Raw genomic sequence first — 14,721 nt, forward strand, 5'->3', positions numbered from 1 at the left:
ACCTAAATGTTTCGCGTGCTTAGCAATAAATAGCTTCAAAGATTTGTGTATGAGTGTTGAGGGAGTAGTCGACTGACTAGGTGCTGTCAGAACGGGCGGTTAGTAGTACATGAGCTGAGTCAAGGACCACAGATCACACAGCTGATATACAACCAATTACAACCAGAAGAGACCAATTAGGTGTCAACACTCACTACCAAGTAAAAACAGGAACAAAACCATAAGAACACACAAAAAGTAGGAGCAACGGAGCAAGGTCAACGCAAAGGAAGATGTGATCAAATCTGTGGTAAATGAGTGAGGGTGTGGGTAGATGGTGTGGTGTGTGTCAGTGTGGTGGTGTATGTTTTAGTTGTGAGGTGACTCGATATTGGCAGTGTTCTTTGCTGCATCGGATTTTTTTTGTGGTGTTTTGTGTTTGTTTTTTTTTTTTTTTGTTTGTTTTGTTCGTTTTTTTTTTTTTTCTATCTTTTTTTTTTTTTTTTGTTGTCGTGATTTTGTTTTTTTTTTTTTTTGTGGTCGTGGTGGATTTTGTTTTCCGGTACAAATAGTGAAAAGTAATTCAAAAGAGAAAAAATGAAAGAAGTGACTGAAAAGTCTTCAAAACAAAAATTTTCAAACTCAAAAATCAGATTAAGGGCAATGACGAAGGGGATCCAACCCTGCTGACTCACCACATGCAATGTGAAGGAAACATCTCATGAATCTGACATTAGACATCCACAAAGAAAGCCTGACATTTTATGAGCCAGCAAACAGGAAACAAGACAACATAACAACAACAACAACAACAACAACAACAACAACAACAACAACAACAACCACAACAACAACCACAAACAAACAAAGTGACAAAAATTTCACAGCAAAAGCAAGATTTTCAATACAAGTGCTTAAAGATCAAATAATCAAATACAAATACTATTCCTATCAATTCAACATCACAGTTTAAAATAATCTGTGATTAAATTTGAACAAATACACTGCCTGCAAAAAATATGTTATGAGACAAAATGGAAGAAATTAGTTAGTTTTCCAACGTTATGAATAACATAACATTTTGAACATCTTAATATATCGTAGAGGTTCCAATCACTTATCCTCATACCATTGATCTTGAGGCTGGCTGTGGTCTTCTGGTCTCCACACACACAGCTGTAGTCTCCACTGTCTTCTGGCACCACCTTGTTGATCAGGAGTTCATTCACAGAGGCTTTCTGCTTCATCTGATATTTTTCTCCAGACTTCAGGACCTGTGTTCCCTTCTTCCACTCCACTGGGACTCCAGGTTTAGAGAGCTCACACTGCAGAGTAACGCCGGCTCCCTCCTCGGCTTCCTGACTCTCCATCTTGTGTTTGAAGGTCACTGGTTGGGCTGAGCATTTGTTAGTTGGTTAGCAGTCAGTGGCATGCCATAAAATAAAATATTTAAAATGTTTATATAAGAATGGTACACAAACAACCATAAAAGGCAAACATGGATAATTTGCAAGCTCTGAAGCCATGTCAAACATGTCTAAATATGTATGTAGAAAAAGTTGTTCTTAGAAATGTTACTCTAACTGACTATTTGAAAATCCTCTTCCTACCATTGATCTTGAGGCTGGCTGTGGTCTTCTGGTCTCCACACACACAGCTGTAGTCTCCACTGTCTTCTGGCACCACCTTGTTGATCAGGAGTTCATTCACAGAGGCTTTCTGCTTCATCTGGTATTTTTCTCCAGACTTCAGGACCTGTGTTCCCTTCTTCCACTCCACTGGGACTCCAGGTTTAGAGAGCTCACACTGCAGAGTAACGCCGGCTCCCTCCTCGGCTTCCTGACTCTCCAACTTGTGTTTGAAGGTCACTGGTTGGGCTGAGCATTTTTTTACTTGATTAGTGGTCAGTGTCATGTGACAACATAAAATCTTTCAAAAAATGTATTACACAAGCAAGACTTGGTCAAAACCTATCATTTGGCTGGACTGCGTATTGTCAATGTGCGAAATTGAGGAGATAGCTGAAAACTGTTGTGGAATTGCTTTAAATAACTAACATCATTTCATCCTATTTGCATTCTGCCTCATGTCAGCCTTGTTTCAGACCTTTATCTGTTTGCTTCTCTCCTACTCTCTGTGCTCACATATACAGTGTTTTAATACAGCCGAATTTCCAATGAAGCTCTTCTCGTTCACATGTTTTTCTTTCTGTTGTCAGACAACAGAACAAGTTTGAAATAGTGACTATAACAAGACCAATTTAGACTACATGTTAACATCCAAGCCAGTCTGTTCTAAGTAGCCAAGATTTGTCCAAAAAGTCGTTAGATTTGTTGCTACGTGTTTCTAAATTTAAAAACAAATGCTCTAAATTGGCAACAATGCAGGCTGTTAAACTGTAAGCTGTAAACACCCCCCTAATAGAAACTGTTTGTGCCAATTCATTTTGAAAGTGCATCGGCCAATGGGGAAACTCCAACTCAGTCAGGTGGCATTTGGCTGACCAATGGTGGAACTATGATCACTCAACTCAATCACTGAGTCAATCAGTCAGTCAGGGAAATTCACGATTGTAGGGCTGGCCCTGCTGTTGCAGTCGCGCCAAAAGCAGACATAGAATATAAAGACAAACACTGATGAGGTGCAATCTACAATGTTATGTAGACTCCATTATAAAATGTGTCTAAATATGTACAAATAAAAACCTATTACATAAGGTTTTTTCAAAAACATTCCATGTCACAACTCTTTAAAAATCCTCTTCCTACCATTGATCTTGAGGCTGGCTGTGGTCTTCTGGTCTCCACACACACAGCTGTAGTCTCCACTGTCTTCTGGCACCACCTTGTTGATCAGGAGTTCATTCACAGAGGCTTTCTGCTTCATCTGATATTTTTCTCCAGACTTCAGGACCTGTGCTCCCTTCTTCCACTCCACTGGGACTCCAGGTTTAGAGAGCTCACACTGCAGAGTAACGCCGGCTCCCTCCTCGGCTTCCTGACTCCCCAACTTGTGTTTGAAGGTCACTGGTTGGGCTGAGCATTTTTTTACTTGATTAGTGGTCAGTGGCATGCCATAAAATAAAATATTAAAAATGTTTATACAAAAATCGTACAGAAAAAAATAAAAACAAAAGGTAAACACTGACAATTTGCAGGCCCTGACGCCATAAAGACTCCTAAGTAGACATGTCTAAATATGTAGATAGAAATAGCTGTTCTTTTTTAAAAATGTTACTCTAACTGACTATTTGAAAATCCTCTTCCTACCATTGATCTTGAGGCTGGCTGTGGTCTTCTGGTCTCCACACACACAGCTGTAGTCTCCACTGTCTTCTGGCACCACCTTGTTGATCAGGAGTTCATTCACAGAGGCTTTCTGCTTCATCTGGTATTTTTCTCCAGACTTCAGGACCTGTGTTCCCTTCTTCCACTCCACTGGGACTCCAGGTTTAGAGAGCTCACACTGCAGAGTAACGCCGGCTCCCTCCTCGGCTTCCTGACTCTCCATCTTGTGTTTGAAGGTCACTGGTTGGGCTGAGCATTTGTTAGTTGGTTAGCAGTCAGTGGCATGCCATAAAATAAAATACTGAGAAATATTTACAGAAAAACAGTACAAAAAACAAGCACAAAACACAACAGGCAAACACGGACAAGTTGCAAGCCCTGAAAACACAAAGGCCCCTCACTAAATATGTCTAAATATGTATATAGAAATAGCTTGTTCTTCTTAGAAATGTTACTCTAACTGACCATTTGAAAATCCGCATCCTACCATTGATCTTGAGGCTGGCTGTGGTCTTCTGGTCTCCACACACACAGCTGTAGTCTCCGCTGTCTTCTGGCACCACCTTGTTGATCAGGAGTTCATTCACAGAGGCTTTCTGCTTCATCTGGTATTTTTCTCCAGACTTCAGGACCTGTGTTCCCTTCTTCCACTCCACTGGGACTCCGGGTTTAGAGAGCTCACACTGCAGAGTAATGCTGACTCCCTCTTCGGCCTCCTGGCTCTTCAGTTTCTGTGTGAAGGTCGGCGGTAATGCTGTACAAGGCAACACAAGTGGAATTCTTTTGGGAAATACAACATAATCACTTGTTTTCTGTAATTATAAAACTTTTCCAAAAACTTTCGGGAAAAGACTTCATGAATCCATACCATTGACTTTCACAGTTGCAGCTGTCTTCTGGTCTCCACAGACACAAGAGTACTCTCCACTATCTTCAACCTTCAAATCCTTAATTTGAAGTTCCAAACAGGTGTCCTTCTGCTTCATCTCATACTTCTCTCCACCTTCGAGGATTTCAGAGCCTTTCTTCCACTGAACGTTAGCCGCAGGTTTTGATAACGCGCAAGACAGTGTCACACTCTCCCCTTCTTTTCTATCCTGGTTCTTGAGTTTTTCTTTGAAACTGGCTGGCAGGGCTAAAATGAAAGGAACAATGATTTGATTATATAAAACTGGGTGTTGCATGTTGTTGGGTTGTGATGGAGGGTGGAAAATGATTAGAGAAGAAGATGATGGATGATGACATGCTCCTGTTGTCCATCAGCAGCCTTCAGAACCCAAACATTTCTCTAGCTTGGGCTGGTGTTCCTATTGATGAACAAACTGTCATTACAATGCTACATGATGAAATCCTTTTGAAATGCACAAAGGATTACTAACATAGGAAACATTCATTTATGCAGTGAGCAGTCCTTGCATAACAAGACAATACATTTCGGGAAAGGTTTTGCACATACTGAATGATGTCGTTTACAATTTGTGGATGTACAATCAGTCTTAATCACACAAATCCCAAGACAATGACAATAGAGATGCAAAGCAGATCCTTCAGTAATACAATCGCAAAGCAAGACACTGAGAACCATTTTCTATTGGAAAATACAAAAGATGTAGTAACAATTCCACTAATCTATGGCATTTTGACAAATCCACACTTTAAGTAGATTTGTAAGCGCTTAGGAATTGTATCAATTACCTCTGACATCAAGGGACGCATATACTTTCTGATCCCCGGCAACCACAGAGATGGTGCCTGAGTCCCCAGGAGTCAAGTCTCTCACGGTAAGAGAACGGATACCCCCGTCTAGAACCTGAATATCACTCAGGGGGCTTGGCTGTAAAGGGGTGGGACCTAAGCACCACTGTACATTAGGTAGATCAGTAGGACTGACACGGCAAACAAATGTAGCAGATTCCCCTTCAAAACAATGAACATCCTGTGGTCTTTCCACAATAACCACAGAGTGGCCTTTAAAGTGAGACCAAACCAAACTATGAGCTAAGTCATACAGCATTCACTTTCTGTGGCATGACCAAACTTAAACAGGCACAAAATAATACTGAATGCAGGAGCTTGAGATTTTGATGGCCTTCGATAGATGTTGCAAAGAAAGACATGCAAAATGCATCATCACAGGTTAATCCTTCAAAAAAATATTCAATTTTTAGATATCTGATATTGAGGGTCCCTACTTTATATTAATCTACGAATGTTTACAAATTCTATTCTAAGCACCTGCTAAGTAATAATGATTTAGCAGTATTTATTTTCTTCCATATTATACCCTTATCATATCTTCCAAAGATGAGACATTCTAAACATTTTTATTCAATCAACTCTTTAAAAAGAATTCATAAAGCTAATCAGCTATGTAAGACAAAAACTTGACAAGACACTTAAGTCCTTACCTTTAATTGTCACCTTTGCTATGGTCTTAGCAGTGCCCACGTCACAAGTGTAGATATCGGTGTCTTTCTCCTCCAAGTGTTTGATGGTGAGAGTTAAGACCCTCTCTTTCTGGGACATCTCATATCGACCTCCAGCCTTGAGCTCTGTGTGACCTTTCAGCCATATCACGGTGGATGGGGTTTGAGCCGTTGCACACTGCAGGGTCACAGAGCTCTTCTCATCTGCTTGGCTGTCCTTCAGTGCTTCAGTGAACTTATGGACTGGCTCTGTAAAAAGAGAACAACCTCACTAAATTTGTGGACACAGTTTGAAATTGCAAGATTACTCTATGATTTAAGAAAATAAAATTACCCCTGAACTGATTCTAATTTTAATATACTGATTAACCATTGTCTCAACAAGTGTTGGCATAGGTTAAGTATCTTAAATGCTCACACAGTCCAAGATTAATAATTAATTAGTCATTTCAGTCTTACCCTTTATTTCAAGTTGGGCTTTGGTGGTTGCACCTCCAACAACTTCACAGCTGTACTCTCCAGAGTCTTGAGCAGAGACATTATGGATGATGAGCTTCATGACCTTATCCTCTTGGCTGATGTCATACCTCTGGCTCTTTCTAATGGCTTTGCCTTCCTTGGCCCACTTTACAGTGGAACTAGCCTGTGTCACCTCACAGGTAAATACTGCATCCTCCCCTTGAACAGCACTAACGTTCTGCAGTGCTTTGGACACAGATGAAGCTTTGCCTGCACCGAGGGATGATGAAAGGTTTATTTCAACACCTTAATTTTTTTGTACCTTTGTCTAGGCCTCTTAAAAACATATATGTAGCTTACCTTCAACTGTTAATGTTGCTTTAGAGCTCAGGTCTTTAATGTTGAAGACTACCTCACCAGCATCAGCAGGTGTGACATCCTTAATGGTTAGTATGTACTTGCGGCCTTTGCTGGTGACTTCAAAACGGCCTCCTTTTGAAATGGTTTGGCCATTAACAGTCCATGAGCACTCATCTGTGCTCTCACGGGACAGGATGCACTCAAAGCTGCATGTCTCTCCCTCATTCACCTCAGCTGACTTCAGCCATTTGGTAATTCCAATGCCGATCTCTAAATTTGGGACAGAGAACATAAGGTGGTGAAGATGCCAAACAAATCCATGTGTATCCAGGCTAAGACTGTAAAACTGTATATCTCAAACAACAGCACCAACCTCTCACAGTGACTTTTGCTTTTGAAACCTCAGTTCCAAGATCACAACTGTACTCCCCAGCATCATCTTTGGTGACGTCCTTGATGATCAGTCCCAAAGACTTGCCTGTGTGAAGGAGCTCATACTTTGGTCCGGCCTTCAAGACTTTACCTTCTTTTCTCCATGTGGGAGTAACCCTGGGCTTGGACGCCTCACACGCCAAAGTTATCATGCCTTTCTCCTCTCCAATGACATCATCTAAAGACTTGAGGAACACAGCACGCTTCTCTGCAGGGCAATTAAGAAAGTAAAGAATGGCCTATGAGTATATTATGCTTTCATCTTTTTGGTTGACTCTGGTTATTCCCACTATTTATTTTCAGGTAAGTAATCTGATTACTCCTGGCTTCTGGCAGTAAAATGATCTTATGAAATGTTATGTAACTGAGAAACTTGGTTCCTGTCATAAAGTTAAGTGAGAAATCTTTTTTTGTGTTCTAAATAATTAGTGATTGATAGTTCTTACCTTTAACTTTAAGCGTAACAGACTCTTTCACCTTGCGTACTTGAAAGGTGATAGTCCCCCCATCCTTAGGTGCCAAGTTCTTCAGCATGAGCTTGTGAACCTTCCCCTCATGAGTGATGGTGTTGACTTCATTAGTGAAGAGCACCTTGTCATTTAGAAGCCACTGTGCCTCTTCGTCTGCATAGTTTATCTCACATGTGAACACTGCATCGCTGTCTTCATCAACCTCCGTGTCAGCCAAATGCTTGGTGAATTTAATTTCACGCACTAGACAGAAGAAACAAGACAGTAGTTTTAGTTTAAAGACCACTTTAGTCCAAAACCATTTGAAAACAGATGCTTTATGTGATGTGATGTGAACTGTTGTATTTTCTGTGGTATTCAAAGGTGTGCACTGTACCTTCAACAGTAAGTGTGCCTTTGGTCTCAGCAGGTCCAGATTGACAGCGGTACTCTCCGCTGTCTTCCCCAGTTAACTTTTGAATGGTTAGTTGAGCCCTCGTAGCGTCTTGCTTCATGTTATACTTGTCTGATGCTGCCAGAGGTTCCTGACCTTTAAACCATTTAACCTCTTTGGGTGATGCGGAGAACTTGCACGAGAGTATGGCTGAGCTTTTCTCCTTCGCCTTCACATCTTTCATGGGCTCTGCAATCTCAAGCGGACGCTCTAAATGTGAGGAACAATATCTGATTAGATTTGCCTATAGTAGTTTTTCAGTATATAAATGATTATAAGCACCTACTGTACTAACACGTGGTTGAACATATTTACCTTTGACTGTGAGCTGGGCAAGAGATTTGCTCTTCCCAGCTGTAAACTGCACAGGTCCTGTCATCGATTCTTTGGTCTTTTTGAAAGTGAGACGGTGCATAGTGCCCTCTTTCTCCATTTCAGCATCAGCACTCTCCTGCACAGCAACTCCATTCAGAGTCCATACAGGAGGTTTCACCAGTTCCATACTGATTTCAACTTCAAAAACAGCTGCAAAGGGTTCTGTCACTTCTACTGAACTAAGCTCCCGCACAATGCTGATGGACTGCTCTGGAGGGATCATGAAAAGAGAATGGTTTAGTTCGAAATCAATTAAATTATTTCATAAAATAAAAGTAATTTTGATTTATAGGACCATACTGTTGGTTTATCCTTTTTTAAAGACCCATATCGAATTGCAAATCCCATATACTTTACGTTATTGTCAAACACTAGGGGTGAGAAAAATGGCATCCAATATTTTACCTGCCATAGAAGTCAATTTGCAAAAACTTAAACCTAACTTTATTTTTTGTCATTCAAAGAGGTAGGATACAAATTTGACAAATTATAGTATTCTTTGAATAATGTTTTGTGATTGGCCCAACAGTTCATTGGTCATTTCCAGCGACGTATCATTTCCTAATGAAACTAGAATTACCACCCTGCAGCACTGAAATAAAGTGTTCTCGCAGAACATTATGATGTCCCATTGAAGTTGAGTCCAATACAATGTTTGTGCCATATGCAATGAAATTCCCTCTGGGCATTCCCGATATATTGCATTCACAAGAAGGTGACATCACTGTGACCTTGAACTTTGACCTTTGACCACCAAAATATAATCAGTTCATCCTTGAGTCCAAATGAATGTTTGAAGAAGAATTTGAAGAAGTTCCCTAAAGACGCTGGGGGGAAGAATTGCAAGGAATAGGACAGACGAACAACCTGAAAACATAATGCCTCTGGCCCTGGCTGTCGTTGACACGGAGGCATGATAATGCATCATAAACTTGATGGCCAATGTAAATCCTCTGCTAGGAACAAATTTTGTCCTATTTTAATGCCTTTAAACACTTGTGTTACGAGTGTTTTCAGGTATTTTGGCTGGTGCGACATCTCACTCTCCTGTGTGTTTTGTTGCTCTTGAATACTGCACATAATTTGACTTGTCATAGTAGGAATAGCACAGGTGTTACTAATAACATTAACGATGGCTTGTTACTATTCAAGTGTCCTAGTGAGTCATGACAGTGTGACAGTGAGCCAGCATGCACAATACCTGCACGCCAAAACCAAGCAACTAAGTGGAATTTGGCCATCATTAAATTTATTTTTTTACACCTGTACTTGCCCTACTGTGACATGTCAAAATGTCTTCTGTGAAAAAGGCCTATTCTTTGTCCATGGACTGAACTGAAATGACCTCACACATGTCTAATCAGTCAGAGTAATTGAAAACACCTGCATGGATTACTTCACCAGCAGTGGTAATACAGTTTGGTTAATTTCTTACACAAATAATCTGACATACCAATTTCTGTTAATTCATTTAGTAGGTCACGCTTGTTGCAAAATAGCCAAGAAATGAATCGACAAAATGTTCCCATATTCCTCATTAGTACAATAATTAATCATTTCAGATAGATAGACAGACATATGGATACCTCATTGACTGTGAGTCTGATGGCTTGTTCTGTGTAAATACTTGTATATGTATTTACACACTCATACGCATCAATACCCTACAATTGCTAAAGCTGACACTAAGTTTACAATTAACCTTTGTCATCTTCCATCGTGTTACCTTCTACAAGCAGTTTACAGGATGTCTTGTCATCAGAGGCGTCACAGGTATATGTGTCTTCGTCCCCGGACTCGACCTCATTGATGGTGAGTTTTCGGTACACATCCTCACTTTTGATCTCGTACTTCTTGCTGGGTTTGATCTCCATCTTGTTCTTGTACCACTTCACCATCGCACTGGCACGTGACACTTGGCATTCAAGATGACCACGATGCTTATACATCGCTATCTTATCCCTGAGTCGCTTCACAAACTTGACAGGCAGCTCTACAGTAACAATAACACTGAATCAATGAAAACTATCATGTATGCCACAAAGGAACATTAAAGGCTACGAATACCAAAGCCTTGCAAAAGCCCTTGCCTAAGCGCACTATAGGATAGGCAATATTCATAAATGAATTATGCTACAGCCAGAGCAAATGGGGCTGAAATGTAATAGCACATTAATGCTTTTGATGCATCATCAGTTCCAATATTTTTTCCAAAGCAGATAGTGACACACTACATTAAATAGGAATCACTGTGTGCCAGTCATTTTTTGTTTATATATCGGTTGCTGTTTGATTGCATCCAGAAAAACTGAACAGGTCATGGTCAACTGATAGCAAAGCTATCTACAATTGATTTATGTAGAGACAGGTAGTTTTCTCTTATACATATCAAGATATCCAATCATTAAATAATCCCAAAATGTCCAACATCACTTGACTAATGATGTAATCTGTAAAAACCATCACACAGATGCTTACCTAAATTCAGTCAAGAAAGACAGCTATGACAAAGCCTCTGAGAAATAAACCTAAACCTCAGCTGGTAAGACACCAAAAGAGTTGTGTTCCTTTTGCCATCAGCCCTCAATGAAGCATAACAATGTAAATGCAAGTTGCAACTGGATTTTCTATCTCACCAGACTAAATACTATCAGAATGATGCAACGCATCAACTCTTTTAGCAAGAGAACATTTCATTAAACTCTAGTGTGACCTTTTACATTTGGTTCAGTAAACTAGTTGAAATGTTGAGATCAGTTTATAAAATCACCCAGAAAAGTGCATGCAAGCACTTCTGCATAGCATGGTGATCAATTTACAGCAGTTTAATTGATTTAATTTAAAAGAAAGTAAAGATTAGAATGTGCAGGATATTTAATTGTTTGCAACTTTCTGACAGCTTTTGTCAATATGAATAAAGAATCCATTTGCAACCACATCTGAACATTGCAACATAATGTTTAACTGCACAGGTAACAGCCCAACAAGGGACAAGAGTTGAAAATTAGCAGTAGCTATAAACTCTGTGCAACACATCAGTTTCATGCTTTGTTTTGGAACTATGTTAAATGGCACTGTCTCTGTTAAATAAATAAATAAAACACAAAAAAAAACTAATCCATGCAACAATACAGTATACCATATATACTACACAATATTTGCTGTTATGTGATTTTAGTGCATAACACATTTATTTGTTTACCTTTCACTTTAAGTTTTGCAGTTGAAGAGGCCTTCTCAGCTGTGAATTTAATCTCGCCCATATCCTCTGGGGAAACGGACTTAAACAGCAGTACATATGTTCGGCCTGGAAAAAGACACATGACAGCTCACAGTAAAAAAAAAATCCGTATTAGTCATAATAATTATTCAGGTAAATTCTACAATATTGTGCGGATGCACAGGTAGATTATTATTTATTTTCTAATTGCTTGCGACCTTACCCTCTTGTCTCATCTTGATATTGCCAACGACTTTGAGTTTAGTACTTCCTTTGTACCACTGACAGTCCACTTCATCATGTGAAATTTCACAGACAAATGTAGCACTTTCCTTCTCCATCACCTCCACATCTTCCAGTTTCTTAATGATCTTGATATCTCTGGCTGCAGGGAAACGATTTAAGAGGTTTTATATACTGGAAATTGTTATACTATACTCTAAATAATAGTACCTGAGTGGTTTGTGAGCTTCATGACAGGAGTAATATTTACCATGAACAGCGAGCTTGGCAGAGGTGTTATCATCAGTAGTGCGGCAGATGTAAGTGCCTGTATCGTCAGGGGTGCACTTGCTGATGACCAAAGTGCGCTTTCGGCCCAAGGAATGGATGCTAAAGTTTTTCCCTGGTTTCAGTTCCACATCATTCTGAAGATTAATCATTTTTTTCAAAAGGTTACACTTGGCCTGCACTTTTTCAGTCTTATTATTTTACTCTGCAGACAGCAATTCAAATAGTAATTTCTCACCTTGAACCATTTAACATCTGCATTTGTTCTGGACACTTCACATTCAAAAGTAACCTTCTCCTTCTCAGGAACACTGATATCCATAATGGGCTTGGAGATCATAGCAGGCGGTTCTAAAAAAAATCAAAACAATTGAGTAAAAAGTGACTATGTAGACTATGTGGACTCTAGCATGAAGTGATTCTTGAGGTGGAATTAGTACTACGAATATATAGCAAATTAAGACTGGTCTGCCAAGACCCTACCAACAGAGGACTAGACAGACTAAAAGGAAATAGCCTTTACCTGTGACAATCAGTTTGCCAGAAGTATGGACACCATCTGCCTGGAATGCAATAGTTCCTGCATCCTCCCTCTTGAGATTGGACAATGTAAGGGCGTGCTTCTTTGCCAGAGCTGTGATACGACAGGTCGCCCCTGACTTTAACTTGGCTCCATCCCTGGTCCAGGAGCCTTCGACATCAGCCTGGCTGAGTTCTACCTCAAGTGTTACTGTCTCTGTCTCATGTGCCTTGGTTTCTGTTAGGCCCTTAATTACCTGGATCTTCTTCACTGAAGGGAGGAGGAGGAAATGTTGGAGTGTAAGCATGCAGGCAAGTGTTCAAAATTTATATCCAAACACACATCACTGGAGAATGACATTCTTTTTTTAAGGTTAAGGTATATCCTCGTATACTGTATACTGTTTCTTAAAACAAATGTGACTGTGGATAAATCTTACTCTCAACACTGAGTTTGGCCTGGGTCTTGTCATCCAGAGTTTCACAGGAGTAGATCCCACGGTCAGCAGAGGTCACACTCCTGAAGACCAGAGTCTGCTTGACTCCATCTACCCGAATCTCCAGGTTTCCCGCAGGCTGCAGCACTACGCTGTTCTTCATCCACCTGACTTCATCGGATGCCTGACTGAGCTCCACCTCCAGCTTCACTTCACTCTGCTCCTCCACTGTCAGGTTTTCTAGCTTTTTCTTGAATGTCACTGGCTCATCTGATTGGGGCGCACAGAAATGTTTACGTTAATGAGGAAATTATGCTACTTAAAATAGATATTTTAACAATAAATGCACTTCTTACGTTGCACTTGTAAGGTAGCTTTGCAGCTTTTGCCTTCTGCATCAACACTAATCTCTCCAGCATCTTTTTGGGTGACAGCGCTGATGGTGAGTGAGTGAGTGTTGCCACCATGCTCAATCTTATACTTAGGCCCAGCAGTGATGGGTATATTCTTGTGGAACCACTTAATGCTGACGTCTGCTGGGGTGGCAGCGCACTTGAAAATTGCGTCTTTTCCCTCCATTGCAACCACATTGTTGAGTTTGGTGGTCAGCCTCACTAGTCTGGGTGCTGAAAGGAATGAGTGACAACAAATCAAGCCGAATTATTATGAAAAAAAAAAGTTTCAGCTGTGAAACTGAATTTTTGATTTTTCCATTGGATTCCAATTTTAATTAAGTGATGAATTACCTTTGGAGGAAACTTTAGCAGAGGTCTTATCATTTCGACATTCACAGCTGTATTCTCCTTCATCTTCCTTAGACATGCCAGTCACAGTGAGAACCCGCTTAGCACCATCTGTCCTGACACAAAACCTGCCTCCAGGTTTAATCTCACGACCATCATGGTGCCAGACAACATCCCCTGAGGCTTGATTTAGTTCACACATCAGGCTAATTGTACCTCCCAACTCCACATCAACAGATTTCAAGGGTACAACAAACTTCAAAGCTAATTCTGAAACGAAACAGAGAAATTAGATATTAAAACACAATCTGGCATCTGCAAAGGTCTATGCAGCAATTATCAGGTTATAAACTTTTCTATGTCCTACCTTTAACCTGAACTTTGAACTCCAGTTTGTCATTAGCAGTTTGACAGGAGTATGTTCCACTGTCTTTGGCTTCGGTGGATTTTACTATCAGGGTACGAGAACGGCCATCTTTTTTCATTTCATACTTGCTGCTCTCCTTGACCTCCACACCATCTCTAAACCACTTCACACTACCACTCTCTGTGGTCAGCAAAATGGTCAAAACAATGTTTTCACTTGCTTGAACAGTATATGTGTCCTTGATGGACTTCTTCTGGAACTTGACAGCTGCTTCTGCAGAGAGAATAGAACTAATTTTCAGTAGCTTTCTTATTAATCGTGTGACAAAATGAATTATGTTTAAAATATATTTGTACCTGTCATTTGCAGCTTAAATACCAGCTTCTCTGTTCCAGCCTCACAGGTGTATTCTCCAGCATCTTTTTTCTCCATTTTTTCAATCACCAACTCACGACTCTTGCCCTTTGACTCCATGTGAACTGCTTTGCTGGAAGTCAGCAGCTTGCCATCCTTGTACCATTTCACCTCTGTCTTGGAATCAGAAACCTCACAGCTCAAAGTGGCTTTCTGGGAGAGTGTGGCTTTCACCTCCTTCTGGACTGACTCCTTATTCGAGAAGCCAGCTAGGGTTTCTGCAGAGTAAATAACAAAATGTGATGTCAACAAATGACAACATATTAGTCGACCCCAAATACGTGGATACA

General features: G+C 40.3%; 1 protein-coding gene across 1 annotated transcript in view; it reads right to left on the bottom strand.

Moving 5' to 3' along the window:
- The window catches only part of obscn (obscurin, cytoskeletal calmodulin and titin-interacting RhoGEF), a 63,939-nt gene that overhangs the window by 38,381 nt on the left and 10,837 nt on the right, over positions 1-14,721 (bottom strand). Inside the window, exons 16-39 of the mRNA XM_022758258.1 lie at positions 14,374-14,649; positions 14,018-14,290; positions 13,654-13,920; positions 13,264-13,533; positions 12,911-13,177; positions 12,475-12,741; positions 12,190-12,302; positions 11,935-12,088; positions 11,665-11,826; positions 11,424-11,528; positions 9,948-10,214; positions 8,162-8,431; positions 7,790-8,056; positions 7,390-7,656; positions 6,885-7,151; positions 6,512-6,781; positions 6,152-6,421; positions 5,675-5,941; positions 4,135-4,401; positions 3,754-4,020; positions 3,249-3,515; positions 2,748-3,014; positions 1,590-1,856; positions 1,109-1,375 (exon numbers count right to left, since the gene is read on the bottom strand). Coding sequence (XP_022613979.1) covers positions 1,109-1,375; positions 1,590-1,856; positions 2,748-3,014; positions 3,249-3,515; positions 3,754-4,020; positions 4,135-4,401; positions 5,675-5,941; positions 6,152-6,421; positions 6,512-6,781; positions 6,885-7,151; positions 7,390-7,656; positions 7,790-8,056; positions 8,162-8,431; positions 9,948-10,214; positions 11,424-11,528; positions 11,665-11,826; positions 11,935-12,088; positions 12,190-12,302; positions 12,475-12,741; positions 12,911-13,177; positions 13,264-13,533; positions 13,654-13,920; positions 14,018-14,290; positions 14,374-14,649 — 5,901 coding nt within the window. The remainder of the gene's footprint in view (positions 1-1,108; positions 1,376-1,589; positions 1,857-2,747; positions 3,015-3,248; positions 3,516-3,753; positions 4,021-4,134; positions 4,402-5,674; positions 5,942-6,151; positions 6,422-6,511; positions 6,782-6,884; positions 7,152-7,389; positions 7,657-7,789; positions 8,057-8,161; positions 8,432-9,947; positions 10,215-11,423; positions 11,529-11,664; positions 11,827-11,934; positions 12,089-12,189; positions 12,303-12,474; positions 12,742-12,910; positions 13,178-13,263; positions 13,534-13,653; positions 13,921-14,017; positions 14,291-14,373; positions 14,650-14,721) is intronic.

The sequence above is a fragment of the Seriola dumerili genome, unplaced genomic scaffold, assembly GCF_002260705.1.
Source record: "Seriola dumerili isolate Sdu_G_001 unplaced genomic scaffold, Sdu_1.0 BDQW01000291.1, whole genome shotgun sequence".
Lineage (NCBI taxonomy): Eukaryota > Metazoa > Chordata > Actinopteri > Carangiformes > Carangidae > Seriola > Seriola dumerili.